Below are 23,041 nucleotides of genomic sequence, written 5' to 3'. Positions count from 1 at the left end.
GCTGCAGGAAACTCACTGCCTTTCTAGGGAGATAGGCCTCGTTTGTACAAGACTTCTGCCTGTCCTCCGCTCGCTGCCACTTGGCTCAAGAAGCATCATCCCACGTCACTTGTGCCACCTGGTTTGGTATGAGAGCATGTGGGCACGCGCCTGTCATGACTTCTGGTTCTAGTTCCCGTTCAAAGAAAATGTGGCTGAAGCCACTGAGAAGTGTGATTGCCGAAACCATGGCAGAATCCCTCACATTGCCGGGCCTCCTAGAATGTAGTCATGCTGTAGACCAGCTTAAGCCAGTGTGTGACTTAGTTGATTTTGTGACTAAGATAGAAAACTTGATTACTCAATAATAAATAAAAATCACTCTTTTTGGAAAACTAACTGACTAATACCCATTTGAGAAGTTCTGGCTCACCTGTAGGTGGAGTCCAAATTGAGAAGCAGTGTCTGGAAATAACTTTCTAGTATGATTGGCACTAAAAAAAATTCTAAATCTGTGAGCTGCTTCAGTGGTGTCACTTCAGAACTTTCAGAGAGAATACTTTAAATAGATGTTTGCGCGTGAGCGGTCATTTCATGTCACGGAGTTGTTTTTAATAGTTTACATGCCGAATTAAGGAACTGTCCCTTTCCTAGGAGTTGGACGTTCCATGGAATCCAAGCTGATGTCTTTGGGGATTAGGACGTGTGGAGACTTGCAGTATATGACCATGGCCAAACTCCAGAAAGAATTTGGTTCCAAAACTGGTCAGATGCTTTATAGGTTCTGCCGAGGTTTGGACGACAGACCAGTTCGCACTGAAAAGGAAAGAAAATCTATTTCAGCTGAGATCAACTATGGAATAAGGTTTTCCCAGGTACTGATCTCCTCACAGGTTTTAGCTTCTGTTTTTCATATTTGCACATAGTCCTGTCTCCCCAGCTAGACCATAGACTATTGACACTTGAAATGAAGCCTTAAAACCCTTGCCGTCCCCAGAGCTGGCAGAACGTATGTTCTTAACTAGAGCAGACAGTGCAGTAGATCATCACATGTTAAATATGGAAGGTTAATATACTTGAGAACAACCATTAGGCGCAAAGGAAAATAACATGGGTATTTTCTATGTTTATCTTTCTGTAGCCAAAAGAAGCAGAAGCTTTTCTTCTGAGTCTTTCAGAAGAAATTCAGCGGCGCCTTGAAGCTGTAGGCATGAAGGGTAAACGCCTGACTCTCAAAATCATGGTACGGAAGCCGGGAGCCCCTGTAGAATCCGCCAAATATGGAGGCCATGGCATTTGTGACATCACCACCAGGTAAGCCTACTAATAAAAAGGACATTAGATATTGATATTTCATTACAGGTCGTTGTAATGAATGGAAAATGACAGAAAAACAACAAGGAAAAGTGTGCCCAAAGAGCTGCAGACACTGACGCTCCTGGGTGTCGTGCAGAGCCAGGTCTTGGCCCCCGGCCGTGGAACGGCCCTGCGGGCCAGGTCGCCCCAGCCTGTCGGCGTGTCCGACGGGGCAGGCTGTCCTGTCCTTGGGGTCTGCAGGCCGTGGCTTCGGTGCAGGGACAGGAAGCGGGTGCTTGTGGGCTTGGTGGGAAGGTCCCGTGGGGAAGCATCAGTGCAGTTACTCAGAAAATGATTGCAGTGAGGACTTTATTTCATTTAGGGAGGTGTGATTTCTTTCTTGTGAAAAGATTAATCATAGTAGTCTCTGGAAATTGGTAGAAAGCATTTTAAAACCCTATTTTTTTAAATGTGAGGGCCACTAATATAAGACTGATGTTAAGGTCTGGCCTCATATGTAAGGCCAATATGAAAATACCTAATTTTGTATGCCATTTATACTATACAGGACACTGTATTGTAAAGCTCTGGTTGACTGACAGGTAAATTAAAATACAGTGTAGTAGTTTCTTCTTGCTATCTACTCAATTTTAAATACGTTACAGTTTCTTAGAACTCTGTATTTTGGTGCATTCAGAAGTACCTAGGAGCTGAGTCTGTCTAAGCTCAGTGAGAAAATCTGCCTTCATTTAAGCCTTTTTGGAAAAATCCAGATATTCCAAAAAATCTAGTTAGCAACACAACATTAAAAATTGGGATTTTAACTATACTCTATGCTGCTGCTAAGTCACTTCAGTCGTGTCTGACTCTCTGTGACCCCATAGATGGCAGCCCACCAGGCTCCCCTGTCCCTGGGATTCTCCAGGCAAGAACACTGGAGTGGGTTGCCATTTCCTTCTCCAATGCATGAAAGTGAAAAGTGAAAGTGAAGTAGCTCAGTCGTGTCCGACAGTCATGTCCGACTCTTCGAGACCCCATGGACTGCAGCCTACCAGGCTCCTCCATCCATGGGATTTACCAGGCAAGAGGACTGGAGTTGGGTGCCATCGCCTTCCCCCCGCAATTCAATAATAATATTCATTCAGCGTTTTTGTATGCACTTATCTGCTTGCTGTTACTGGTATTTGTTCATTTTTGTCCTATTTAACTTAAAAAGTTTTATTTTGAAAAACGTACACATGTAAGCAGAGAACAGTGTCCTGAAGCCCTCACCCTGAGTCCCACGGTCGCTGCTGGGCCCTGCGCCACCACCGGCCCCCAGCTGTTCTGGAGTGGCTCTCAGAGACCGAACCGTTTCCTCCATGGGTTTCCAGGTGTTTATCTCTGACAAGACTCTGCTTTAGTGAACACAGGACAGCTCAAAAGCTGCCTGCATCGCTGGCAGTAAAGTGCTCATTTCACCATGCCCTTTACCTTTGGGTAAGACATGCTTTGCTTCGAGCATTTACCTGATAGCTATTGACTGTTTGTACGTGAACTGCTGGCACGTGGGCGCCTCTGGACTCTTAGTAGGACGTGCAGGCCAGGGGGCTTCACTGGGCCTTTACCTTTATGTAAGGCATGACAATGCATGATAATTACACTTCGTAAACTGAGAGTAGTGTCACTTTATAAATATGTTGATCAATTGTAAGCCATTCATTTCAGCCTTACATTTTGGGGGTATTATAACTGCCTAAGAGAAGCTTTAGGTAAGAGCTTCTGAAATATTATAATACTGATCCTATATTTCCTCTAACTTAGGGGATGATAAACTACTTCCTGTGGCCCACATCCGGCCTGTGGCCTGTTTTTACATGATTTGTGGTAACTAAGAATGATTTTTATATGAAAGTTTGTATAAAATAGAGACTATGTGAAAGAGACGACAGAGTGTAAGCTCCCAGACGTGTTGTAGTTAGGAGTCTGGTGTGCCTGCATGAATTCAGTGTGTGATCATTTTGTGACCTCAGACTCCCTGCAGGCGTGTGCCTCACGTGTTAAGAGACTGTCACTGCAATGACAAATTTTGTAAGTCAGAGAGCCACGTGGAGATTGAGATCTGTGGCTTCATTACCACTTAGGGAAATTTTTCTCATAACAGTTCCCTTTTGGAAAAAGAAGTTTTCCTTCTGGGGGTTCTTTTGTGTATGTGTTTATTTTGGATTGTATATGTGTTTTTTAAAGTGATTAATTGAAAAGGTCAAATAACAGCTTCTAGCCCCTTGCCCCTCTCCTCTCCCCGGTTCCGATCACCGTTCTTCTTTTGTGGTTCCTTTTGATACTCACACCCATAGTTTTCCAAAATGTCAGCAGAGTCTGCAGTAGCAGCGGGCTTACCGCTTCCTCCTGTTGCTGCCGTCCTCGTGTTCCGTTTGCCCCGGTAGACCTGGTGGGTTTCGGTTCGGCCCATCCAGTGTGCCACTGTTAGGATGCGCGTGTATCCACATACCCCATACTGTCCACTGGGCTAACCTTTCCTTTCCTTTTGATTGCATTTCTCTTCAAGTTACTGAGCATCCGGTTTTGCTGTTTTGTGAATTTACCACTGAGTTTACCCCCAAACTCCCTTGCAGTGTGACTGTGTTTCAGCACATCCGCAGGTCCATTACTGGTTTTGACCTCTTTTCTTAGAGGCCTGTGTCTTGGGGCAGCCCAGCCTGCTACTCCAGTCGGAGTTCGTTTTAAGAGTTGCTGAAAAGTTGGAGTTGTGAGATGGCCTTTTTCTGTGTGGATCCATTTTGTCCCTGATCTGCTCAGAGCTTGAGCAAGAATTCACGGGTGTAAACCCATCTCTGCTCATACTCACCGGTTTGCTGACCTAAAGTATAAACATAACTTAGCAATTGTCCTTCCTCAGGTAAAGAACGGAGAAGGCAATGGCACCCCACTCCAGTACTCTTGCCTGGAAAATCCCATGGACGGAGGAGCCTGGTAGGCTGCAGTCCATGGGGTCGCTGAGGGTCGGACACGACTGAGCGACTTCACTTTCACTTTTCACTTTCATGCATTGGAGGAGGAAATGGCAACCCACTCCAGTGTTCTTGCCTGGAGAATCCCAGGGACGGGGGAGCCTGGTGGGCTGCTGTCTGTGGGGTCGCACAGAGTCGGACACGACTGAAGCGACTCAGCAGCAGCAGCAGATAAAGAAAGGCTCCGTTGCCATCACCTTCTCAGGGCTCCTGTTCTGACCGCCTCTTGAGAGGAAAGCAGCTCTGTATCCCAAGCGCTCTGGGGTGGTCTTCATTTGTCTTTGTGCCCGGTACTTTGTCAGTGAATGTTTTTTAAGTTTTCATCTCTAATAACTAAATTTTTCATTTCTACTAACATTTTGAGTTTTTAAATTTATTCTTTGGAACTTAAGTATTTTAGTTCCCTTCCCAGAGAGAATTTCTCTCTTGCCTCCTGAAGATTCTAATAGCCCCAATGTCAGTCTGTTTCTCTAAGCTCCTTTTATTCCAGTTTCCGTTGCTGTCTTGAGATTTTCTTCAAGCATTTACCTGATAGCTGTTCACTATACGTGAACTGCTGACACATGGGCGCCTCCGGACTCTTAGAAGGACACGCAGGCCAGGGGGAGCCGATGGGGGGCTGTGGTCTTTGGTCACTCACCAGGTCGGGCAGTATCTGCCGCCCTTCCTATGAGATGTGCAGCCCTGGGTGGGCGAGAAGACGGGCCATGCAGCTGGTGTTCTGGGTGCTCAGGAGGGGTTCTGGGGGGAGGGTGCGCTGTGCTGCAGAGGGGCCTTGCTCCTCCTCGTTGTGCCCCCCAGTCTGTAGCTTCTGTGTCACCATCCCCGTCTCTGGGAAGCTGTCAGGGAAGGAGGCACCCCCCACACACATACCCGACACCTCTGACTGCTGAGCCCTTCAGAGGTTCTGTACTATAAACTGGCTTATCTCAGAGTTGGTGCCTTGCTTTACACATTTAACAGGCATTTGGTAACTTATTTACTGATTTGCTTTCAGTATTCATGAGTTTATGCCATTTGGAAAGAATTTCAAGTCCTTTTTAGTGTTGTTTTGGAGAGAAAATAAACATGTTTAAACCACCACAGTCCACTACTACAAATCTTGCTTTTAAGTTATTCTCTGTTGATCTGTGTGAAATACACTTAAGATAACCGTTATCAGTGGAAATTTTTTGCAAATGGGTTTCCTTAAAGAAATAGGGACTTTTCCAAAATAAGAACATGATGTATTCATGGTATGGAAAAAATCAAGAGTAAATGTAGTTTTTGGCACCTAATAATGCTGGCACATTGCAGGAGACCTGGGTTCGATCCCTGTGTTGGGAAGATCCCCTGGAGAGGGAAATGGTAACCCATTCCAGTATTCTTGCCTGGAGAGTCCCATGGCAGAGGAGCCTGGCAGGCTATGGGGTTGCAAGAGTCACACGACTTAGCAACTAAACCACTGCCATCAGTGCTGGCACATTCTCTGGTCCTCCTTGAGGAGTCTTTAGATGTAAGAACTGTGTAGTCGAGTCTGGGTTTCAGACAGGGTGCCACCACCCTTCCTTTATCAGAGCTGTCCACACATCCTGTGTCCACTTAAGAGACCCTCTGGGAGGAAAGGACAGTTAGGTTGGGCGTGTTCACGTGTTGCAAACAGTGTCAGGAGAACCCAGGAGTCGTCTTTCTCTTGTGAGCAGGAACTGTAACTCCGCATAGACAGTCTTGCAACCTAAAAGCTCTGTTGGAGCCGACATCGTTGTGCTTACACTCACGGTTGAGAAGCAGCACAGATGCTGATATTAAATATACATTAAAATATTTACGTTTTCTATGAGACATTTTTCAGCATATTTTTAGCTGACCAGGTCTCTGAAAGTCCCAGTCGTCTTGATTTTCCTTTCCCCCTTGTTGCCCGCGTAATGGATTTCACATTATTGGCTTCACTGAAGGAAGGCACTCCTTCCTTACTAAGGATCCCAGTTACTTAAAGCTTTTGATAACTCTTTACAACTTTAATCCTTTTAAACAGTTCCGTACCACTTATGGACTAGAGAATACATACGGAATGCAGCTTTTGTTCTTTAAAAAAGTTGATTCTATCACCTGCAGGACCGTGACTCTTGACCAAGCAACAGACAGTGCAAAACTCATTGGCACAGCCACGCTGAACATGTTTCACACGATGAAGCTCAGCATAGCTGACATGCGAGGGGTGAGTAGGGAAAACTCTGAACACGTTCACGCGATGAAGCTCGGCATAGCTGACATGCGAGGGGTGAGTAGGGAAAACCCTGAACATGCTTCACGCGATGAAGCTCAGCATAGCTGACGTGCGAGGGATGAGTAGGGAAAACCCTGAACATGCTTCACGCGATGAAGCTCAGCATAGCTGACGTGCGAGGGGTGAGTAGGGAAAACCCTGAACACGTTTCACGCGATGAAGCTCGGCATAGCTGACATGCGAGGGGTAAGTAGGGAAAACCCTGAACTGTAACGCTTTTCTTACTTGAGGGTTCATCTGAGGGTGCTCATGGTGCGATGCAGGGTTTCACCCACTCATGGTCTTGAATTTTTAAAGCGTTTTTCCGTTAGTCAGGGACCACTGCTGTGGTCCCTGCAGTGGACAGGGCCGGGGGGACTGTGAGGCTGCAAATGTTCTGACCTCTGAGGTCCTTTTTTGTCAGAAATTTGCTCTGAGGTCTGATGACCTAGCAGGGAGACTTTACCCCAGGCACTTGAAGGTACCTTTGGAACAGATGGTGAGAGGGCATCTAGATGTAAAAACCTCACTTTTCCTAAAGATTAACCTTTGTAGGTCGTGTGTGCACACATAAGGGTAGTTAGTGGCATGGTGTGGGTTTTGTGGAAGGACTGCAGTGTCCGTAGTGGTGATAAGACTCCCCCCGACACACACCCCCGAGCACTGGAGTGATTGAATGAGTGCTCCCTGGGGCGGGGCTGCTTCCCTGTGCTTCCCTGCAGCACACCCCCTCCCACCCCACCCCAAATGATGGATGAAGTAGGGCTGCAAGCACACTGCCCCCCAGTTACATTTTGTTGAAGTCTTAAAACTTAATTGGTATTTCCTGATAGTCCAGTTGGGAGGACTCAGCACCTTCAGTGCTTTGGGCTGGGGTTTGGTCCGTGGTTGGGAAGCTAAGATCCCACAAGCTGTAGCCAAAAATAAATAAAAGCTTAATTGATGAAAACGTCAGTGGGCACAGTATTCTACTTTTCTGGAGTTTCTGATTTTGAAGAAATTGGTTAGAATTAGATACTGAAGGTTGAGGTAAATTAACTGCTCACCAGCTACTCAACTGCTCACCAGCTACTGCAGAAGTAGTTTTGGAATAAGTGACATAAAAGGCTGAATATTTTTCACTGAACTTTTCTTTCTAGAAACCTGTTTCACTCTGGTTGCAGGTTGGGATTCATGTGAATCAGTTGGTTCCAGCGAATCCAAACCCGCCCGCGTGCCTCAGCCACCCAGCGGCCCAGCCCAGCCACGGTGCGGGCAGGGCCCCGTCGGTCCTGGAGCTCCTGCAGGCCCAGCGGGCGAGGCGGCCCCCGGAAGAGGAGCCCGCAGGTCAGTGCTGCCGGCGCCCGGGAGGGCTCTGCCGGACGCGTGCAGCAGCCTGACGTTCTGAGTTACAATGAATACGTGACGAGGCCTTCTTTGCGTGAAGAAGCTATTTTATGACATCTCCTGTATTTCCAGTATTTCTGGCTGCTGTGGATCTGGAAATGCCACCTGCCCCTCGTTCTTGCACTGTGCCGTCTCTGTCTCCACACCTGACGTCAGGTGTCGTGCCTGTCACTACCAGCAAAGCCGAGTGTGCCAGCAAGTGGAATGGGCTGCATTCTCCCGTCAGTTTAAAGCCAAGACTCAACTTGAGCATAGAGGTCCCGTCACCTTCCCAGGTGTGTATTCACAGTTGTAGACGTGAGGTCAGCACGAGAGTAGCTTTACAGCAGGAATGCAATTTTTCTTTACCAGTAACAGCCAAGGGAGAAAGGGCTACCTGTCAGGGAGGATCCAGGTGTTCATTCCAATGAGAAATGACCGAGAAGCCAGAGTGCTTCCATGGAGACCTGCCGCTCTCGCAGGTCGTGCAGCATGGATGAAAGCCAGTTCCTGAACTGTCGCCATCAGCAGCCACCAGACGTAATTGCGGTGACTGACCGTGGTCAACAGCACAGCTTTGCTGCAGAGGCCTTACATCAGAGGTTTTTCTTGCAGCCTTGGCAAGCAGCTCACTCTGTAGGGTGAATGATTTTCCTAACATAAGCTATTCACTCAGCTGATGTGGGCTGTAAGCGTCGTATGCTATTGGTGTGTTTGCAGTTTAGAAGCTCTCTGTGCCCCTGAGCAGTGGGGGCTGTAAGGCAAGGGAAAGGGGTGGGTGTGACTGGGCCGGGGGAGGGCACGGGTTTCTGGTGAGTTCCCCGAGGGGTGGCTCCCAGCAAGCCAGCCTGGCCTGCCCAGTGTCTGCAGTCATGTTGCGTGAGGATGTCATGGATGGGCAGGGGGTTCTGGTGTGTAGGCTGGAGTGGAGTGAAGTTTCTAGAATCCCTTTTTTCTGGATTGCTGCTCTCAGACAAATAGATGTGAGGCAGGCAGTCTCCTGTCTGAAAAGTAAACCTCTGATTCTGGATCCATCCCAGAAATGGGTATGTGCCTTGGGCTCTGGCTGCTTCCAGGGCAAGGTCTAGGACTGCCCCTGAGCAGGAGGTCCAGTGAGGAGGTGGGCAGAGCTGGCCCTGGGAACCAGCCAGGGGCTTGCACTGGTCATCTCCAGAGTCCACATCAGACCAGCCAGGCGTCAGTGGCCAAAATCCCAGCCAATTCCAGAAGCTGGTCTGTCTGGGGGTGGCCTTGCTAGCCGGGCACCTGTAGCTCACCTCGCTGCCCCCTGTCCAGTGCAGACACGTGGTCTCTGAGTATCTGTCTGCTCTCACAGCTCGATCGCTCCGTCCTGGAGGCTCTCCCACCCGACCTCCGGGAGCAGGTGGAGCAGGCGTGTGCTGTGCAGCAGGCGGAGCCACCAGGCGACCGGAGGAGAGAGCCTGTCAATGGCTGCAGCACAGGGATCCTGCCACAACCCGTGGGGACTGTGCTGCTACAAATCCCGGCACCTCAAGACCCTAACAGTGACACGGGAATTAATTTAATAGCCCTTCCGGCATTTTCCCAGGTGAGTGTCCTCGGCCGTCCAGCCCCCAGCACTTCTCTTCTCCTCTGCCCCTCCCAGGGCTGACCATGGCCCTCGTGGGAGGAGCGTGGCCGGTCTCCACATCACCCGCGGGACAGAAGCTGACAGAGCAGCCAGGACACCAGGGCAAAGAGGGAGGCTGTGGTGTGGGGGTGCCTACAGCTCCCCGCAAAGAAAGAGTAGTCTGCTGTTCCCTGGGCCCCTCTCAGCACCAGGGACGACAACAGTCAGGGTTTGAGGTTTCAGGCGCGCTACACACACACCTGTTTTTTTGCATTTTGCTCCCCATTTTCCATTAGTGCTTCTTGTCCTGGTGGTTTTTGTTCATCGATTCATATCCAAAGTTGTATTCCTTATTCTCAGCCTAAAACCTTGTGAGAATTTAATGAGCTTTGCTGCTGAGGACCATACATACAGATAAAAATACAGATCAGAAAAGTATGATTTGAAATACTTAGTGAAAAAATCAGCCAGCTGCCTATATATAGAGCCAGCCCAGGTTTGACTTCAAACTTGCTCCTTTCTACCAGGTGGACCCAGAGGTGTTTGCGGCTCTCCCTGTGGAGCTTCAGAAGGAGCTGAGAGCAGCCTACGATCAAAGACAGCGTCAGGGAGAACACAGCCCTCCCCAGCAGCCGGCCGGCGCCCCCGGTAAGCTGTGCGGGCTTCAGGGACCGGCAGTGGAGCTGTGAGGAGCGCGCGTGTGGTTGGGTTGTTGTCGTGTGCCGGCCTGGGTCAAGCCGTCAGTCCTGTTCGTGCCCGCCCGCTCAGAGACAGAGGGGAGGCTGTCCGAGTCCCAGGCGGACCGTACCTGGTACTTCTTACATCTGAACAGGATACCACCCAGAAATCTGAGTTATCTGTCAAGTCTGCTGTCCTTTGAGACTGTTCCTTCAAAGGATGTAGCTTTAAAGCACAGAATCTGAAGGTTTTCTGAACATGCGTCACAAACACATTCAACACATCACTGCCCTGGGGATTTTTTTTTTTTGGGGGGGGGGGGGTGGGATTTTTGCAGTAAGTGGTTTGTTATATAAGTGAACACTGAAATACCTCTGGCCAGTAACGTTCTGTTCCAATAACACATTAATGTCTCCGGTCAGAAGTCATTTTAACAAGAAGTTGTTAAAATGAAAACGAGAGTAACAGTGCTGCTGAACTGTCGGAAGCAGTCCCCCTGTTGGAAGTTTCCCTTGACTCCTGTGAGCCCCCGAGATAGACACGCAGAGGCCATGAGGCCGAGCAACCCTTGGAGCTGTGGGGCTGGCGGCCGCCCTCAGACTGGGCACGTGCCCACGTGCAGGGGTGCACACGGCAGAAAAGGGAGCCTGTATGCTCTCCCCCTCACTCCCTTGGCATGTATGTTGAGGATCTTACATCCATCTTCCTCTAGTGCCAAAGAACCCGTTACTGCAGCTAAAACCAGCAGCAGCGAAAGACAAGAAAAGAAACAAGAAAAAAAATCCCCTCAGCCCCCAAAGAAAGATTCAGAGCCCTCTGAAAACCACCCTGGTGAACAGCCCAGCGAAGACCCTGCCAGGGGCCTGCACAAGTCCCCAGAAGCTCCTTGATGGGTTTCTAAAACACGAAGGTCCCACGTCAGAGAAACCTCTGGTAACTCTTCTACGTTTTTTAAACTTTGACCCCTTCCTTCATCAGATCCTCCTGTACCGGATGTTATGTAAATCCAGCACTTGTTATCATTTGTTTTCTTAACAGGGAGAACTCTCTGCTTCCACTTCAGGTGTTGCTGGCCTTTCTGGGTTGCAGCCTGACGTATCCACAAGTGTCAGGCCCCCGGCGCCCAACCTGGCTGGAGCCGTGGAGTTCAGTGACGTGAAGACTCTGCTCAGAGAGTGGATCACCACCATCTCAGGTTGGTGGCCCTGCTGTCGGTGCTGAGAAGTGACAGCCTGGGTGTAGAGCATGAACTCAGCTAGAGGGAGGAGCTAGTTTCCAAGGTCTGATAAACCAGCCCCTGCACTGTGGGCTTGGCTCTGCAGCCTTGCTCACTACAGCCCCCCGGGGTGAGGTCTCCCCACTTTCCCCACGGAGTGCAGCCTTCCCCCTTCAGAAGGATAAGCTGACCCTCCCACTGCTCTCCCCACTCTAGATCCGATGGAGGAAGACATTCTGCAAGTTGTAAAATACTGCACTGATCTAATAGAGGAAAAGGATTTGGAAAAGTTGGACCTCGTTATAAAATACATGAAAAGGTAAACTATTCAGTGCTTTTTACCAAAAGGAAAAAGCGTGTCTGTCACCACAGCTCCTGGGGTAGGGCAGGATGGCGGGGGGGGTGCAGGCTGCACCCTTTCTGGGCATTGCTTACATTAACTGGGCTCCTCAGAGTTACGTGAGAGCCATGGTTTTCATTTTGAACACCAGCTAGTATTGACTGGGGAGTAAAAAGGGGTCAAAACGAGATTGTTCCTCCTCTCAAATAAGTCAAGTACCTTTTTGAGTGTTTATATTGAAACTGTTCAAACCCTTAAGCTTTACTTAATATACACTAACCTCTTCTCACCTGTAGGCTGATGCAGCAGTCGGTGGAGTCGGTTTGGAATATGGCATTTGACTTTATTCTCGACAATGTTCAGGTGGTTTTACAGCAAACGTACGGAAGCACATTAAAAGTCACATGAAGATGAATTACCAGGGAGCCTGGCGCTCTCCGCTAGCTGTGCCATAAGTGCTTGTGAGGTATTTGCAAAGTGCATGATAGTAATGCTCTGAGTTTTATAATTTTAAATTTCTTTTTAAGCAAAGTGTTTTGTACATTTCTTTTCAGTAAGTGCCAAATTTGTCAGTATTGCATGTAAATAATTGTGTTCTTTTACTGTAGCATAGATTCTATTTACAAAATGTTTGTTTATAAAGTTTTATGGATTTTTACAGTGAAGTGTTTACAGTTGTTTAATAAAGAACTGTATGTATATTTTGTACAGGCTCCTTTTTGTGAATCCTTTAGGAAGCAAATCCTGAACTATTCTACTTAAAGAGGCTGAAAACCCTCCAAGCTGGCCGGTTACAGGCTCCGTGCTAAGCGCTGACATTCCTGAGAGCCCTGACTGGTGTGTACTTGTGCCAGCCAAGCAAGGGTAAAGCAAGCGTGCACTCACTCACTCCTAACCCAAAGCACCGACACAGGAACATGTTAACAAAGTCTTCTTTACTTCTTCCGAGTGGAGGAATTCACATATTTTGAATTAGAACACACACACAATGAAGACCGAGTTTTTCCTGGGAAAATTGTGTCCCCAGATGGTTGAGAGGTTTTGTCTTTGCCTCTACTGGCCCTTGAGAAACTTCAGAAATAATGAAGAATGGTACAGATTTCCAAATGTATATAAAAGTATTCGTCTATGCTATATGACTTTAAAAATATAGTTTATAACTCTATGCCAGTGAATACTTGGGGACACCTGCTATCCAACACCCCCACTGACTTCACTCAACACTGTGCTATAGAAGGTAGGCAGGTACTAGTCTGATGCTAACAGACTGCTGCTCTCAGGGACCCACTTCCCATAGTCTTCAGGAAAACCTTAGGGAACTAGCTACCACCAAATTACCAATATGACGAAACTGTTATGCCTCTGTAACAACTTAGAAAGAAATACTAAGTCCAGACAGTTAATCAACACCCTGCTGATTGTCTCGTCAGAAAATATATGCACGATAGAACCTGCCAGGACAAACAGACGCAAACTGATGTGTAAAAACCCTGCTGCGACGTGTGCTAGGACCCAAGGTGACCGGACGGTTCCTCCGAGAGAATGTGCTGTACCGGGAGGAGGCTTGGAGAGCAGCTCTGCGGACAGGAAGGGAAGCCCAGCGGCGCTTGCGGGCCGCGTCTGGGTTCTTTATTAGAACTGAGGATGGTGCTGAGAACTGTGGACACTCATGACCACACAAGCGGTGAAGGGCAGCCGGCGATGCTCGACACCATGGTTTCACACAAAGCAGATAAAGAAATATCAAGACAGCCGAAATTTTCTATTTTAAAAAATTCCTAAGGGCATATGGCAGAAGAATGCTGGGAGAAGAATCACTGGGAAGGAAATGAATAAATAAAGATGTGTTTCTTACCTCAAAAAAGTCCCAAGAATCACAAAATCTGCAGAAGCTTGGTTAATCAAATACTGCAGTACTGATTTAATCAGTATAAAATTGAAAGAGCTTTAGATCTGTAATAAAAATCCAAATTTGGGGAAGGAAGGGCAAACTTTAAAACAGCAGCCAGTAGGGGAGGGCGTGGGCGAGTGAACAGGCACGTCGGAGCTGTGGGGACGTGTATCGACCACTGTCAAACCAGTGTAGTTTCTTGGTTTCTCATGGAAAACATTTTATACACCTAGTTTTTTCCTTCTATACTTAAGGTCAATCAGTGTTCAGACAGGTCCATTCCTTGTTTTTCTTGGTGATATTACCACATAATATTGCATTGACTCCAATTTCTGCCCCCGGTGGAAAAATTAGATGATTTCAAACACTTTCTTCAGCTCCACAATAAGCTGCCAGTCACTCTTCTGCATCTCGTCTCTGAACCAGTCTTTGAGAGCATCGATGGACTGCCGGCTGATCTGCAAGGCCCGAGGCACAGACAATAAACAAAACCACATAACAAATGAGTGCCCGGTGCTGCCATCACCAAGACAGCTCCGGCGGGGCTCAGCAAGGCCACGCCCACCTGTCTGTCAGGACGCAGAGGCCCAGGGCCCCCTCTGCTCAGCAAGTCAGGGAGAGGGGGCCCGACCTAGATGTTCTAGTGGGTGCTCTGAGGAGGCTGGACGCCAGGCCAAGCCTTAATGAAGAATCCAGTCCCTTCGGGTTCTAAACATCAGCCCTCCGCTCCCGAGTAAAGTCATCAGAAGAGCCAACAGCCCCCTCTCTCAACTGCTGAGTGAGTGGCTTACCTTACTGACGAGAATGTCTGTAGCTTCAAAATGGCGTCCATACATTTTGGGAGATTCACCTGGGATGGGTTCTATTTTGACACAGACTTCTTGGCCTTTTTTCGCAACATCCACTTGTTTATGGTTTACTTCAATACTTGTTACTATTCCAATGTCAACAAACTGTAAAGAACAGAAACTGCAGTGTGAGCAGAGGCCCTCTGAGTTGTTTCTACCCTGCCCTCTGCGTGACAACTGCCGGAGGAGGAGGAACAGCAGGCCCAGAAGCCCCGGGTCAGAAATGAGCCTGGGGTGACCGGCATGGAGAACAAGGGGGCGAGTGGAGAGGCAGGGAGCCCACGTGGGGTGGGCGCTGTGAGCCACCTGCCCTTGGCCACAGTGAGGGGAGCCAGAGCACCACTGCTGCCTGGATCCTCACCCAGGAGAATATGAGTGAAAACGGAATCTAGTTTGGCTAAAGCCCCACCAGGGACCCCTGCTGCCAGGAAGTGTCCAGCTCAGCCCACTGAGCTGGTGGAGGAGCGATGAGCCCCAGGGGCAGCTGAGTCACGGTGCGCAGAGGACGGTACTCGGGAGCCAGGCCTCCTGGGGCACCTTAGGGCCCCAGCAAGGGACAGCAGGCTCCAAGTGCCATGCAGCAAGGACAGGACCCAGCCTGAATGGGCTTCTGCCGACCAAACGCCTAACTGGGTACTGAGAGAGATGAACCCTTGTGTACAAGATGCCTGAAGGGAAGGAAGTCCAGGGTGGGGAGAAGGTACAACCACTGCCCAGGGCAGGACAGTGAGTGGTTAAACTGGGCAAACTGTCCCTGATGGAGATGCTGAGTGTCCTTCCCAGCCACGTGGAAACCACCAGACAAATCCAGGCTGAGGAGCCCTCTGTGAAACTACTGGTCTGGACTCTTCAGAAAGGATGGCGGGCTGTTCCTGATCAAGACCGAAGCGCTAATAACCAGACTCCACATACCTGGATGGAGCCCTGGGCAGGATCAAGCAAACAACATGACCAGAGACATTTGGGGCACTATCGGTGAAGTGTCAATGAGAACTGTGAATCACAGGATTTACTCAATGTTACTTTTCCCTAGGTATGACGCTAATCCAGAGGAAAGATGAATGAGTGTTCATTATTCTAGTCTGAATTTTCTCCCAGACTCAGAAGTATGAAGGTCAATAATTCTGTAGCTTTCATTACGTCAAGCACTGACACCAGGTGCTGAGAATCGACACTGATAAGGAGCTGCCATCGAGGAGTCAAGTACAGGGAGGGACGAGCTCTGCTGGGTTTTTTGTTCACTCCTGAACTGCCAGAACTGCTTTAAGAGAAGACTTTTCTAAGTACACCCAGAACTTACATTTTTGCTGGGCACGCACATGGGTGTCCCCTGCTTCACCTGCCCTGCTTCCACAGTCACGCCCATCACTATCGGATCCCGAGAATTGAAGATAAACTGAGGGAGGATCTTTATCTTGCAGGGGAATACTGCTATGTGCCTGCAAGAAAAAAGTACAACCCAAGGATTTTTCAGCTTACAGAATCCCTTAAGATGCATGAAAAAGCAAGCACCAGTGACTCTTGAGATGTCTCCTCCCCTCGGGGGAGAGCAACAGGGAGGCTGGCCCTCCCGCAGGTCCTGCTGGCCAGAGCCCCACCCACATCCCGCCTGGACCAGGGGGGCTGGCGAAGGGCTCTTACCGCTGACCCCTAAAGCCCTGCCCACAGCCTACCAGGTGCTTCCTGCGCTCTCCCCGAGGTCACTGGTGCCTCTGCCTCAGTACCCACCCTGATCAGGGCTCTTCTTACCCCCCCACCCCGCCCCAGGCGTCTGGGCTGCACCCTCCATTCTCAGATCAGCTGCCTCCCTAGCCACACCGTCAAACTCAGCTCGCCTCCCTGAGGCTTTTCCCTGCTTTACCCTGCATCTCCCAGCTTCTCCCATGTTCTCCACCAGTCCTACCCCTGAGCTCCAAGAGAAGGGACCTGCCAGGGTCGCCCTTGGAACTCTGCTGGAGGCGGCGAGGCTCCTTACGCAGGGCCCTTCACTTTCTAATTCCCCACTCACACTGGTCCACGCGACCCCAGGTGAGGACTCCCAACCCATTAATGCAACCTAGGTCTGCCGAATGGAAAATAAAATACTGAAGAGAAACGTTACAGAGAACGTGGGGTCACGCACTGCGTCCCAGGCGGGCGGGGTCTGTGGCAGCGCGTCACCGTGGGGCAGCAAGCGCCGCGCTGCTGATGCCCACACACCTGTCTGCGACTGTAGGCCGGCGCAGCAGCAGCTGCATCAGCACAGCTCCAAAGTAGGTAAAACTACCAACTTACTTAAATTCTTCTTGTTTCTGTTTCTTGTAGTCTTGTCTGTATTTCGTAAAGGCATCAAATAAATGATAAATAATTTCTGCACTAAAAATTCTAACTCCTAAACTATCAGCCATTTCTTGGGCATCCCGTTCAATTCTCACATCGAAGGCCAAAATCACTGCATACCTAAAAGGTTAAAACACATCAAGGGTTACTGGATGAAATATAGACCGAGTCTTAACAGTCCCAATCAATCAAACAGGCAGCATGCAAGCCTTCAGTGCAGAGGAGAAATGACTTACTGAGGGTCGTGTTCCAGCATCACCGAAGCCTTCATGACGTCTTTTTTGTGGACGGGCCCAATGTTGATCCCTGCGTACTGTAAAAGGGGGTTCCCAGTTCAAATGCCTGTGTCAGGTGACAGGACAGCCCCCCAGACAGTGCCCCCCACCGAGTCCTGGGGAGTCGGCCCCATGACTTACGGGCACTTCTGATGTCTTCAGAAATTCAAGGAGAGCTTCCAGAGATCCCAGGGTCGAGGCCTGGACGTAGACGCCTTTCTCTTCTAATTTGATAGCGTTCAGTGTCTGCTTTAACTCGTGGATCAGCTCATCCTTGAGAAGAAACGACATTTGACAAGGTTATAAATACACCGCTATCTCAGCAGCCTAGAATTAAATCGTTTCTCTTTTTGATTAAGTGTTCATCTGAAAATATGAACCCAAGGCTGAGTGCGGGCAAGGCATGGTAAACTTGTGCGGGAAGGGAAGAAGAGACGTGGGTGCAGACCTGAGCTGTGCCCATCTCACTTCGGTTAGGCTGACTAATGCTGGAACATGTGAGACCTTTGCACCACCTGGCAGAGTAGATATAAAGCAGATGGATGAAAGGAATGACATCATAAATAATGATGTCATTATTTATGGTACAGGAGTCCTAAGCCCAGCGGGTTTGACGGTCAAGACCCCTCATCTCAACAGTCCTTTATCACTGCTCCATACAAGGTGGAGAGATTTTGATCAGAGGTCAGTAAAACCACCCTGTCGTTGCCATGAAAGACACACAAGTCCACAGCCTCCTGGAGACTGGCTAGAGGGGCACCCTGCGCTCACTGGCCGACTCTGAGCAGTGACTGGGTGCTGCCTCCAGAGCAGCTGCCCCAGCACACGGGAGCCCCGTGCTGCCAACAGCGGGGTTTTCTCTTCACAAGAGAATAAATAGTCATGTCTCAGCGTTTGCTTTTGTGAAGCTCTGCTGGGCTCATGTGTGCCACCTACTCCTGAAGACAGGCAGACGGGCTTTACAATGACCTCTAGAACCCAGTACGAGATTCGTTAGTTCTGTCTATATGACTGAGTGAAAGCGGCTCAGTCATGTCCGATCTTTGCCACCCCATGGACTGTAGCCTGCCAGGCTCCTCTGGCAATGGAATTCTCTAGGCCAGAATAGTGGAGTCCGTTGTCATTCCCTTCTCTAGGGGATCTTCCCAACGCAGGGACTGAACCCAGGTCTCCTGCATTGCAGGTAGATTCTTTACCATTTGAGCCACCAGGGAAGCCCAGTCTATATATATAACTGAGTATCTTAAAAAAATAAATCACGAATGGAGAACTTCTAGCTTCTGATTCTTCTTTTTTTTTGGATGTGACCCAGTTTTAAAATCTGTACTGAATTTGTTACAACACCGTTTCTGGGTTATGTTTGGTTTTTTGGCCGTAAAGCATGTGGGACCTTAGTCCCCCGACCAGGGATTGAACCTGCAGCAAAGTCTTCACCACTGGACCACCAGGAAAGTCCCTGGTTCATTTTTTAAATAAAACGTTCTAACTTTAATGTATATAAATGATCACTTATGCCAGTTTGTGGTTATACAAACGGAAGTGATTCTGAACCATCAACCATTTGTTCAGAGACCCAGATAAGTCTCCATGAAGACAAAGGTGCCTATTTTATTCTTCATTCCCAGCAGTGCCCTCCTCACACAAGAGACAACACAAAACATCACTGGAGGAAGAAAGAAATGAACTCACTTTAAGAACTGGGACTTCATCTTCTTTATAAGCCACGAGGAGGGGTAAACCAGCCAATGTTTTTTCCAGGTCCTTTCCAAGAATCTTTACCCCCTGAGCTGCTTCTACCTCTTTATGCTTCTCATATTGGTTCTACAGAGATCAAAACAGTTGTTACTACATTTACGTGAAAGGTGGCTAGCAGGGGACAGGATGACAGAGGATACTGTCATGACTTTGGGACAGGCAGAGTTCTCTAAAGTACATGCAAAAAGCAATAAATACAAATCAAAGACTGATAAATTCAACATTAAAAAGCTAAGTAACTTTGATTCCCAAGATACCACAGAATGAGTAAACAAATGAGTCACAGCAGAATATGCCACAATACATACATACAGTTACTGCTGGTAACTAGATAGCTGTGTGGAACCAAAACAACGTGCATTTGAGTTTTATGAGGAACTCTGCTGGCAAGTAAGAAATTTCTCAAATCTCTAATAGAAAGTCCTTTCTGTATGAAGACACCCGGAATTAAACCCGTGATGGGTGCATGTGTGTATTACAGCAGGTGGCTCTCAAAGGGAGGAACAACCCCAGCAGAACTTCTCAACATGGTGCAAGTGCTGCGTGCCGACGCTCACCACCCTGACTCACCTTCACTCTTAACTCCTTCATAGGGGGAGGTAACAGGAGGCCTCGGATCTGCGTGACGATAGGCCCTTCTACTCCGGGAACAATAATCGTGTCTCCTTCCTTCAGACGCCCGTTGATCAGTATTACATCAATAGTCGTGCCCATTCCCGGGAGAGCCTTAACCTAGGACACATTGTTGCAAAGGGGGTGAAACACAGACTACAATGACCCGCACTGATTAAATTGAGAGCAATCCATGGCCCCACTCGAAAACCCTGCTTGGGAGGTGGCGGGGGGCGGGGTGGATTAAACTGAATAGCTGGCATTACCTCCATCACCTGGGCTCTCAGCTCCTCACACTGGGCAAGCCTCTTACTCAACATGGTCTGAGTCAACTCAACAAGAAGGCAGATCAGACTTCCCATGCCATCGCCAGTGTGTGCAGAGGTAGGTACCAAGGACACAAAAGTGCGGGGATCCTTATTCTCATAGAACAAAGCTGCATTCAGCCCCTAGAGACATAAAAAGCAAAGTCACTGGTACAGGCCAAGCTGGGGAGGAAGGCCTCTAGAACAGAAGCCACCAGCTGGAGGCTGGATGAACAATGGCTCTTCATTCTGAGAACGCCTCACCAACACCTAGACCACATGTGCCCTGTACACAGTACAGAAAAGTGGTTCCCTTCCAAGTCAGCTTGGTGTTTAACAAGTGTTTGTTTAAGTGTTAAAAATTCAGACTGCAACGAGAGGTCTTTGAAATAAAAGAATTTAAGGAGAATGGAGAAGAGAAAAGAATGAAAAATGCTAAATGCCATTCATAGGGAAACAGAACCAGTACCAATCAAAGTACTGGCTTGATTATAAAGACAAGGCAAAAGAAGAAAAAATCTCCTGTGATGTGGTCTCTTGTAAAGAAGGGAAGCTTTCTGACCTGCTGTGCAAATTCCACAATGATCGCCTTGGCCCGCTCCTCAAATTCATCTCTGGTGTTCTTCTTCTGCTTCTTCAGAGTAGCGGCCACGTCAGAGTCAGGGCTCTTTTTCCAATCATACAACCTATCAATCTAGAAACGTTTTTTATGTCAGAAGCATCTCTAAAGCACTCACAAAGCTCAACAAGTTAATAAATAAGGTTAATGTAAAAGCTCCAGGAAATCCGAATGTGTATCACACACATGTGGAAGAGTGTGTACTACTCAGACATTTCATGGAACCGAAAGTCCCGATCATATGCTTAGCTGCATCCCCTCTTAATTAGAAACTGAAGTACCACACTGCCCACTGGCTTCCAACCAGTTCATGAGAGGCTGCCATTTATTCAAAAATATCCTAGGAACATTAACATATGCTGGAATTCCAAAATGGTTAAATAGGTGACAGAAAAAAGGATTAATTACAGCCAAGTACCATCACCAGGAAAATGACATATGAAAAATACAGAAGACAATAATTATTTCCTATCTCAGAGAACACCCCATCATTAACTGTTTTACTGCTCAAATTAGGGTTGAATCTGTTTAATTAAATAATCTATTTTCTCTCACTTTTCAAGAGTGATAAATGGGTATAAAGAGGAAGATTATTTAATAGTAAAAACAAAAAAAAACATACTATGTTGGCTCAGTCTAGGGTGATAATACAAAGGTAACAGACCAATCTGAATGCCATCAAGAAGGAAAATCAGTAGAATTAGACCCAGAAATGACAATGATGAGATATAATTAGCATCACCTCTGAGCCACCAGGGAAGCCCCCCAATTAGCATCCAGGGGCCTTAAAACAGTTGTTATAAATATACAGTTGTTATATATATAAAATTATGTAAATGACTTTAAAGGAAAAGCATGTAACCTGTAGAGCTAAAAAGTGTGTATACATATATAAAATCTGAACTAAAAAGAAAAAATCACTGAACTGAAGCAGATGACACAATGCTAAAGATGAGCAAATAAGATAAAGCAAATACAAAGTACCCCAACTGAGGCATGCAGGAAAAAATCGTGGAGAAAAAGAAAACTTCAGTAACTTCTACAAAACAATATTAACAGAAGTAACTCAGGGTCTAGAAAAGCTCTAGAATTCTATCAAACACTTAAAGAAGTATAACAGAGCAGAAAAATAACTGCACAAATAATGACCAAGAACTTTCTAAGGAAATCAAACTGAAGCAGGATAAATACAAAGAAAACTATTACATAATCTCACTGACAAAATTCTTAAAAAGTCTTTTTAAAAGCAATCCAACAAATCCCACATTACACACTGTAGAACAAAGAGTGACTAGAGATAAAAGCCAGAAAGTGAAGACAGTGAAGGAAAACAGAATTTTTTTAACCTAGAATTCTGTATCAATAAAACTATTTAGAAAATATTTTACCTGTGATAATAAAAACACAGTATGTCTAAGCAATGTTTTTAATAGTGCTAGGCAGACCTTTAAATGTTTGTGTTAGAAAAGAAAAAAAACAATATCTGAAAGCTTCCATTTTAAGAAACCAGAGAAAGAACAATGAATACAAATGTAACCAGAAAGACAAAAATAAAAATAAAAATAAAAATTACCCCTTGAAATCAATGAAATACAAAATAGACAAACAGTACAGAATATCAATAAAACCGAAAGCTAGTCCTTTGAAAGACACAGATTTCTATACTAACAAAAGGAAAGTAAAAACTAAATAAAACTGAGTTAAATAAATAACTCAGCTTACTTAAACTCCACGCTCATGTGGCTTTACTAATGAATCCTATCAAATACCTAAAGAAGAATATTTCTACACAAACCCTTTCGGAAAACAGAGGAGGAAATACTTCTCATCTTATAAGGTCATTATTCTGAAAACCAGACAAGAGATATTAAAAGAAAACTATATACCAAAATCACTCACGGAGAGACACAAAAATCTTCGCAGATAAAAAAGCTCATCAAATCCAGCAAAACATAAAAAATATACTCTGCCCAAGCGGGTGTTGCTCCAGTAATGAAAAGTTGGTTTACTGTTTTAAAAAGGGGTAAAGAACAAATGGTGCTGGACCAAGTGTGTCCACAGGCAAAACGCTGAAGAGACGCACGGATCTCAGACCCTTCACAAAAACGAACTCAGAAGGGATCATCCAAATGTAAAACACCGGACTCTCAAACTCTTTAAACAGGACAAAACCCAGATGACCTTGGCCATGGTGATGACCAGATGAAACACCAAAGGCATGATCCATGAAAAACAGAACTGATAAATTAGACTTAATTAAAAAGTTTGTTCTGTGAAACAGAGTAAAGAAAGTGAGATAACAAAGCACAGATAGAAGAGAATACTGGCAAAATAACATGTGGATGAAGGAACAATATCTAAAATATACAAATAACTTTTAAAATTCAACAGTAAGTAAACAAAGAACCCAATGTTTAAAATCGGCCAAAATGCTTAACAAACACTTCACCAAAAAAGATATAAAAATGGCAAACAGGTACATGAAAAGATGTCATCTTATGTCACCAGTGAAATACGAATTAAAACAAGATACTGCTACACACCTATCGGGCTTCCCTGGTGGCTCAGCTGTAAAGAATCCGCCTGCAGTGCAGAAGAACCCGATCTGATTCCTGGGTCGGGAAGGTCCCCTGGAGAAGGGCATGGCAACCCACTCCAGTATTCATGGGGTTCCCTGCTGACTCAGACGCTAATGA

At 47.0% G+C, this 23,041-nt stretch overlaps 2 protein-coding genes across 7 annotated transcripts in view; one reads left to right on the top strand and one right to left on the bottom strand.

Moving 5' to 3' along the window:
• Positions 1-12,434, top strand: part of REV1 (REV1 DNA directed polymerase) — an 83,120-nt gene extending 70,686 nt beyond the window's left edge. For 2 of the 4 annotated variants that reach the window (XM_024999307.2, XM_024999306.2), the window contains exons 13-23: positions 634-854; positions 1,121-1,293; positions 6,381-6,483; positions 7,695-7,857; positions 7,990-8,192; positions 9,233-9,466; positions 10,015-10,135; positions 10,878-11,098; positions 11,204-11,360; positions 11,598-11,700; positions 12,018-12,434. In XM_024999307.2, the coding sequence (XP_024855075.1) occupies positions 634-854; positions 1,121-1,293; positions 6,381-6,483; positions 7,695-7,857; positions 7,990-8,192; positions 9,233-9,466; positions 10,015-10,135; positions 10,878-11,098; positions 11,204-11,360; positions 11,598-11,700; positions 12,018-12,129 (1,811 nt within the window). In that variant the 3' untranslated portion in view covers positions 12,130-12,434. Of the gene's footprint in view, positions 1-633; positions 855-1,120; positions 1,294-6,380; positions 6,484-7,694; positions 7,858-7,989; positions 8,193-9,232; positions 9,467-10,014; positions 10,136-10,877; positions 11,099-11,203; positions 11,361-11,597; positions 11,701-12,017 lie in introns of those variants that run through there. The other 2 variants (XM_024999308.2, XM_059891650.1) reach the window with 2 other exon arrangements.
• Positions 12,435-12,639: 205 nt separating this feature from the next.
• EIF5B (eukaryotic translation initiation factor 5B) overlaps positions 12,640-23,041 on the bottom strand; it is a 77,198-nt gene continuing 66,796 nt past the window's right edge. For all 3 annotated transcript variants that reach the window (XM_003586607.6, XM_024999309.2, XM_024999310.2), the window contains exons 15-24: positions 20,289-20,420; positions 19,688-19,870; positions 19,380-19,541; positions 18,744-18,875; positions 17,196-17,327; positions 17,016-17,092; positions 16,735-16,899; positions 15,761-15,899; positions 14,404-14,565; positions 12,640-14,070 (exon numbers count right to left, since the gene is read on the bottom strand). In XM_003586607.6, coding sequence (XP_003586655.2) covers positions 13,963-14,070; positions 14,404-14,565; positions 15,761-15,899; positions 16,735-16,899; positions 17,016-17,092; positions 17,196-17,327; positions 18,744-18,875; positions 19,380-19,541; positions 19,688-19,870; positions 20,289-20,420 — 1,392 coding nt within the window. In that variant the 3' untranslated portion in view covers positions 12,640-13,962. The remainder of the gene's footprint in view (positions 14,071-14,403; positions 14,566-15,760; positions 15,900-16,734; positions 16,900-17,015; positions 17,093-17,195; positions 17,328-18,743; positions 18,876-19,379; positions 19,542-19,687; positions 19,871-20,288; positions 20,421-23,041) is intronic.

The sequence above is a fragment of the Bos taurus genome, chromosome 11, assembly GCF_002263795.3.
Source record: "Bos taurus isolate L1 Dominette 01449 registration number 42190680 breed Hereford chromosome 11, ARS-UCD2.0, whole genome shotgun sequence".
Lineage (NCBI taxonomy): Eukaryota > Metazoa > Chordata > Mammalia > Artiodactyla > Bovidae > Bos > Bos taurus.
The sequence above is the reverse complement of the archived record's forward strand: the minus strand, read 5'-3'. Positions and strand labels throughout refer to the sequence as shown.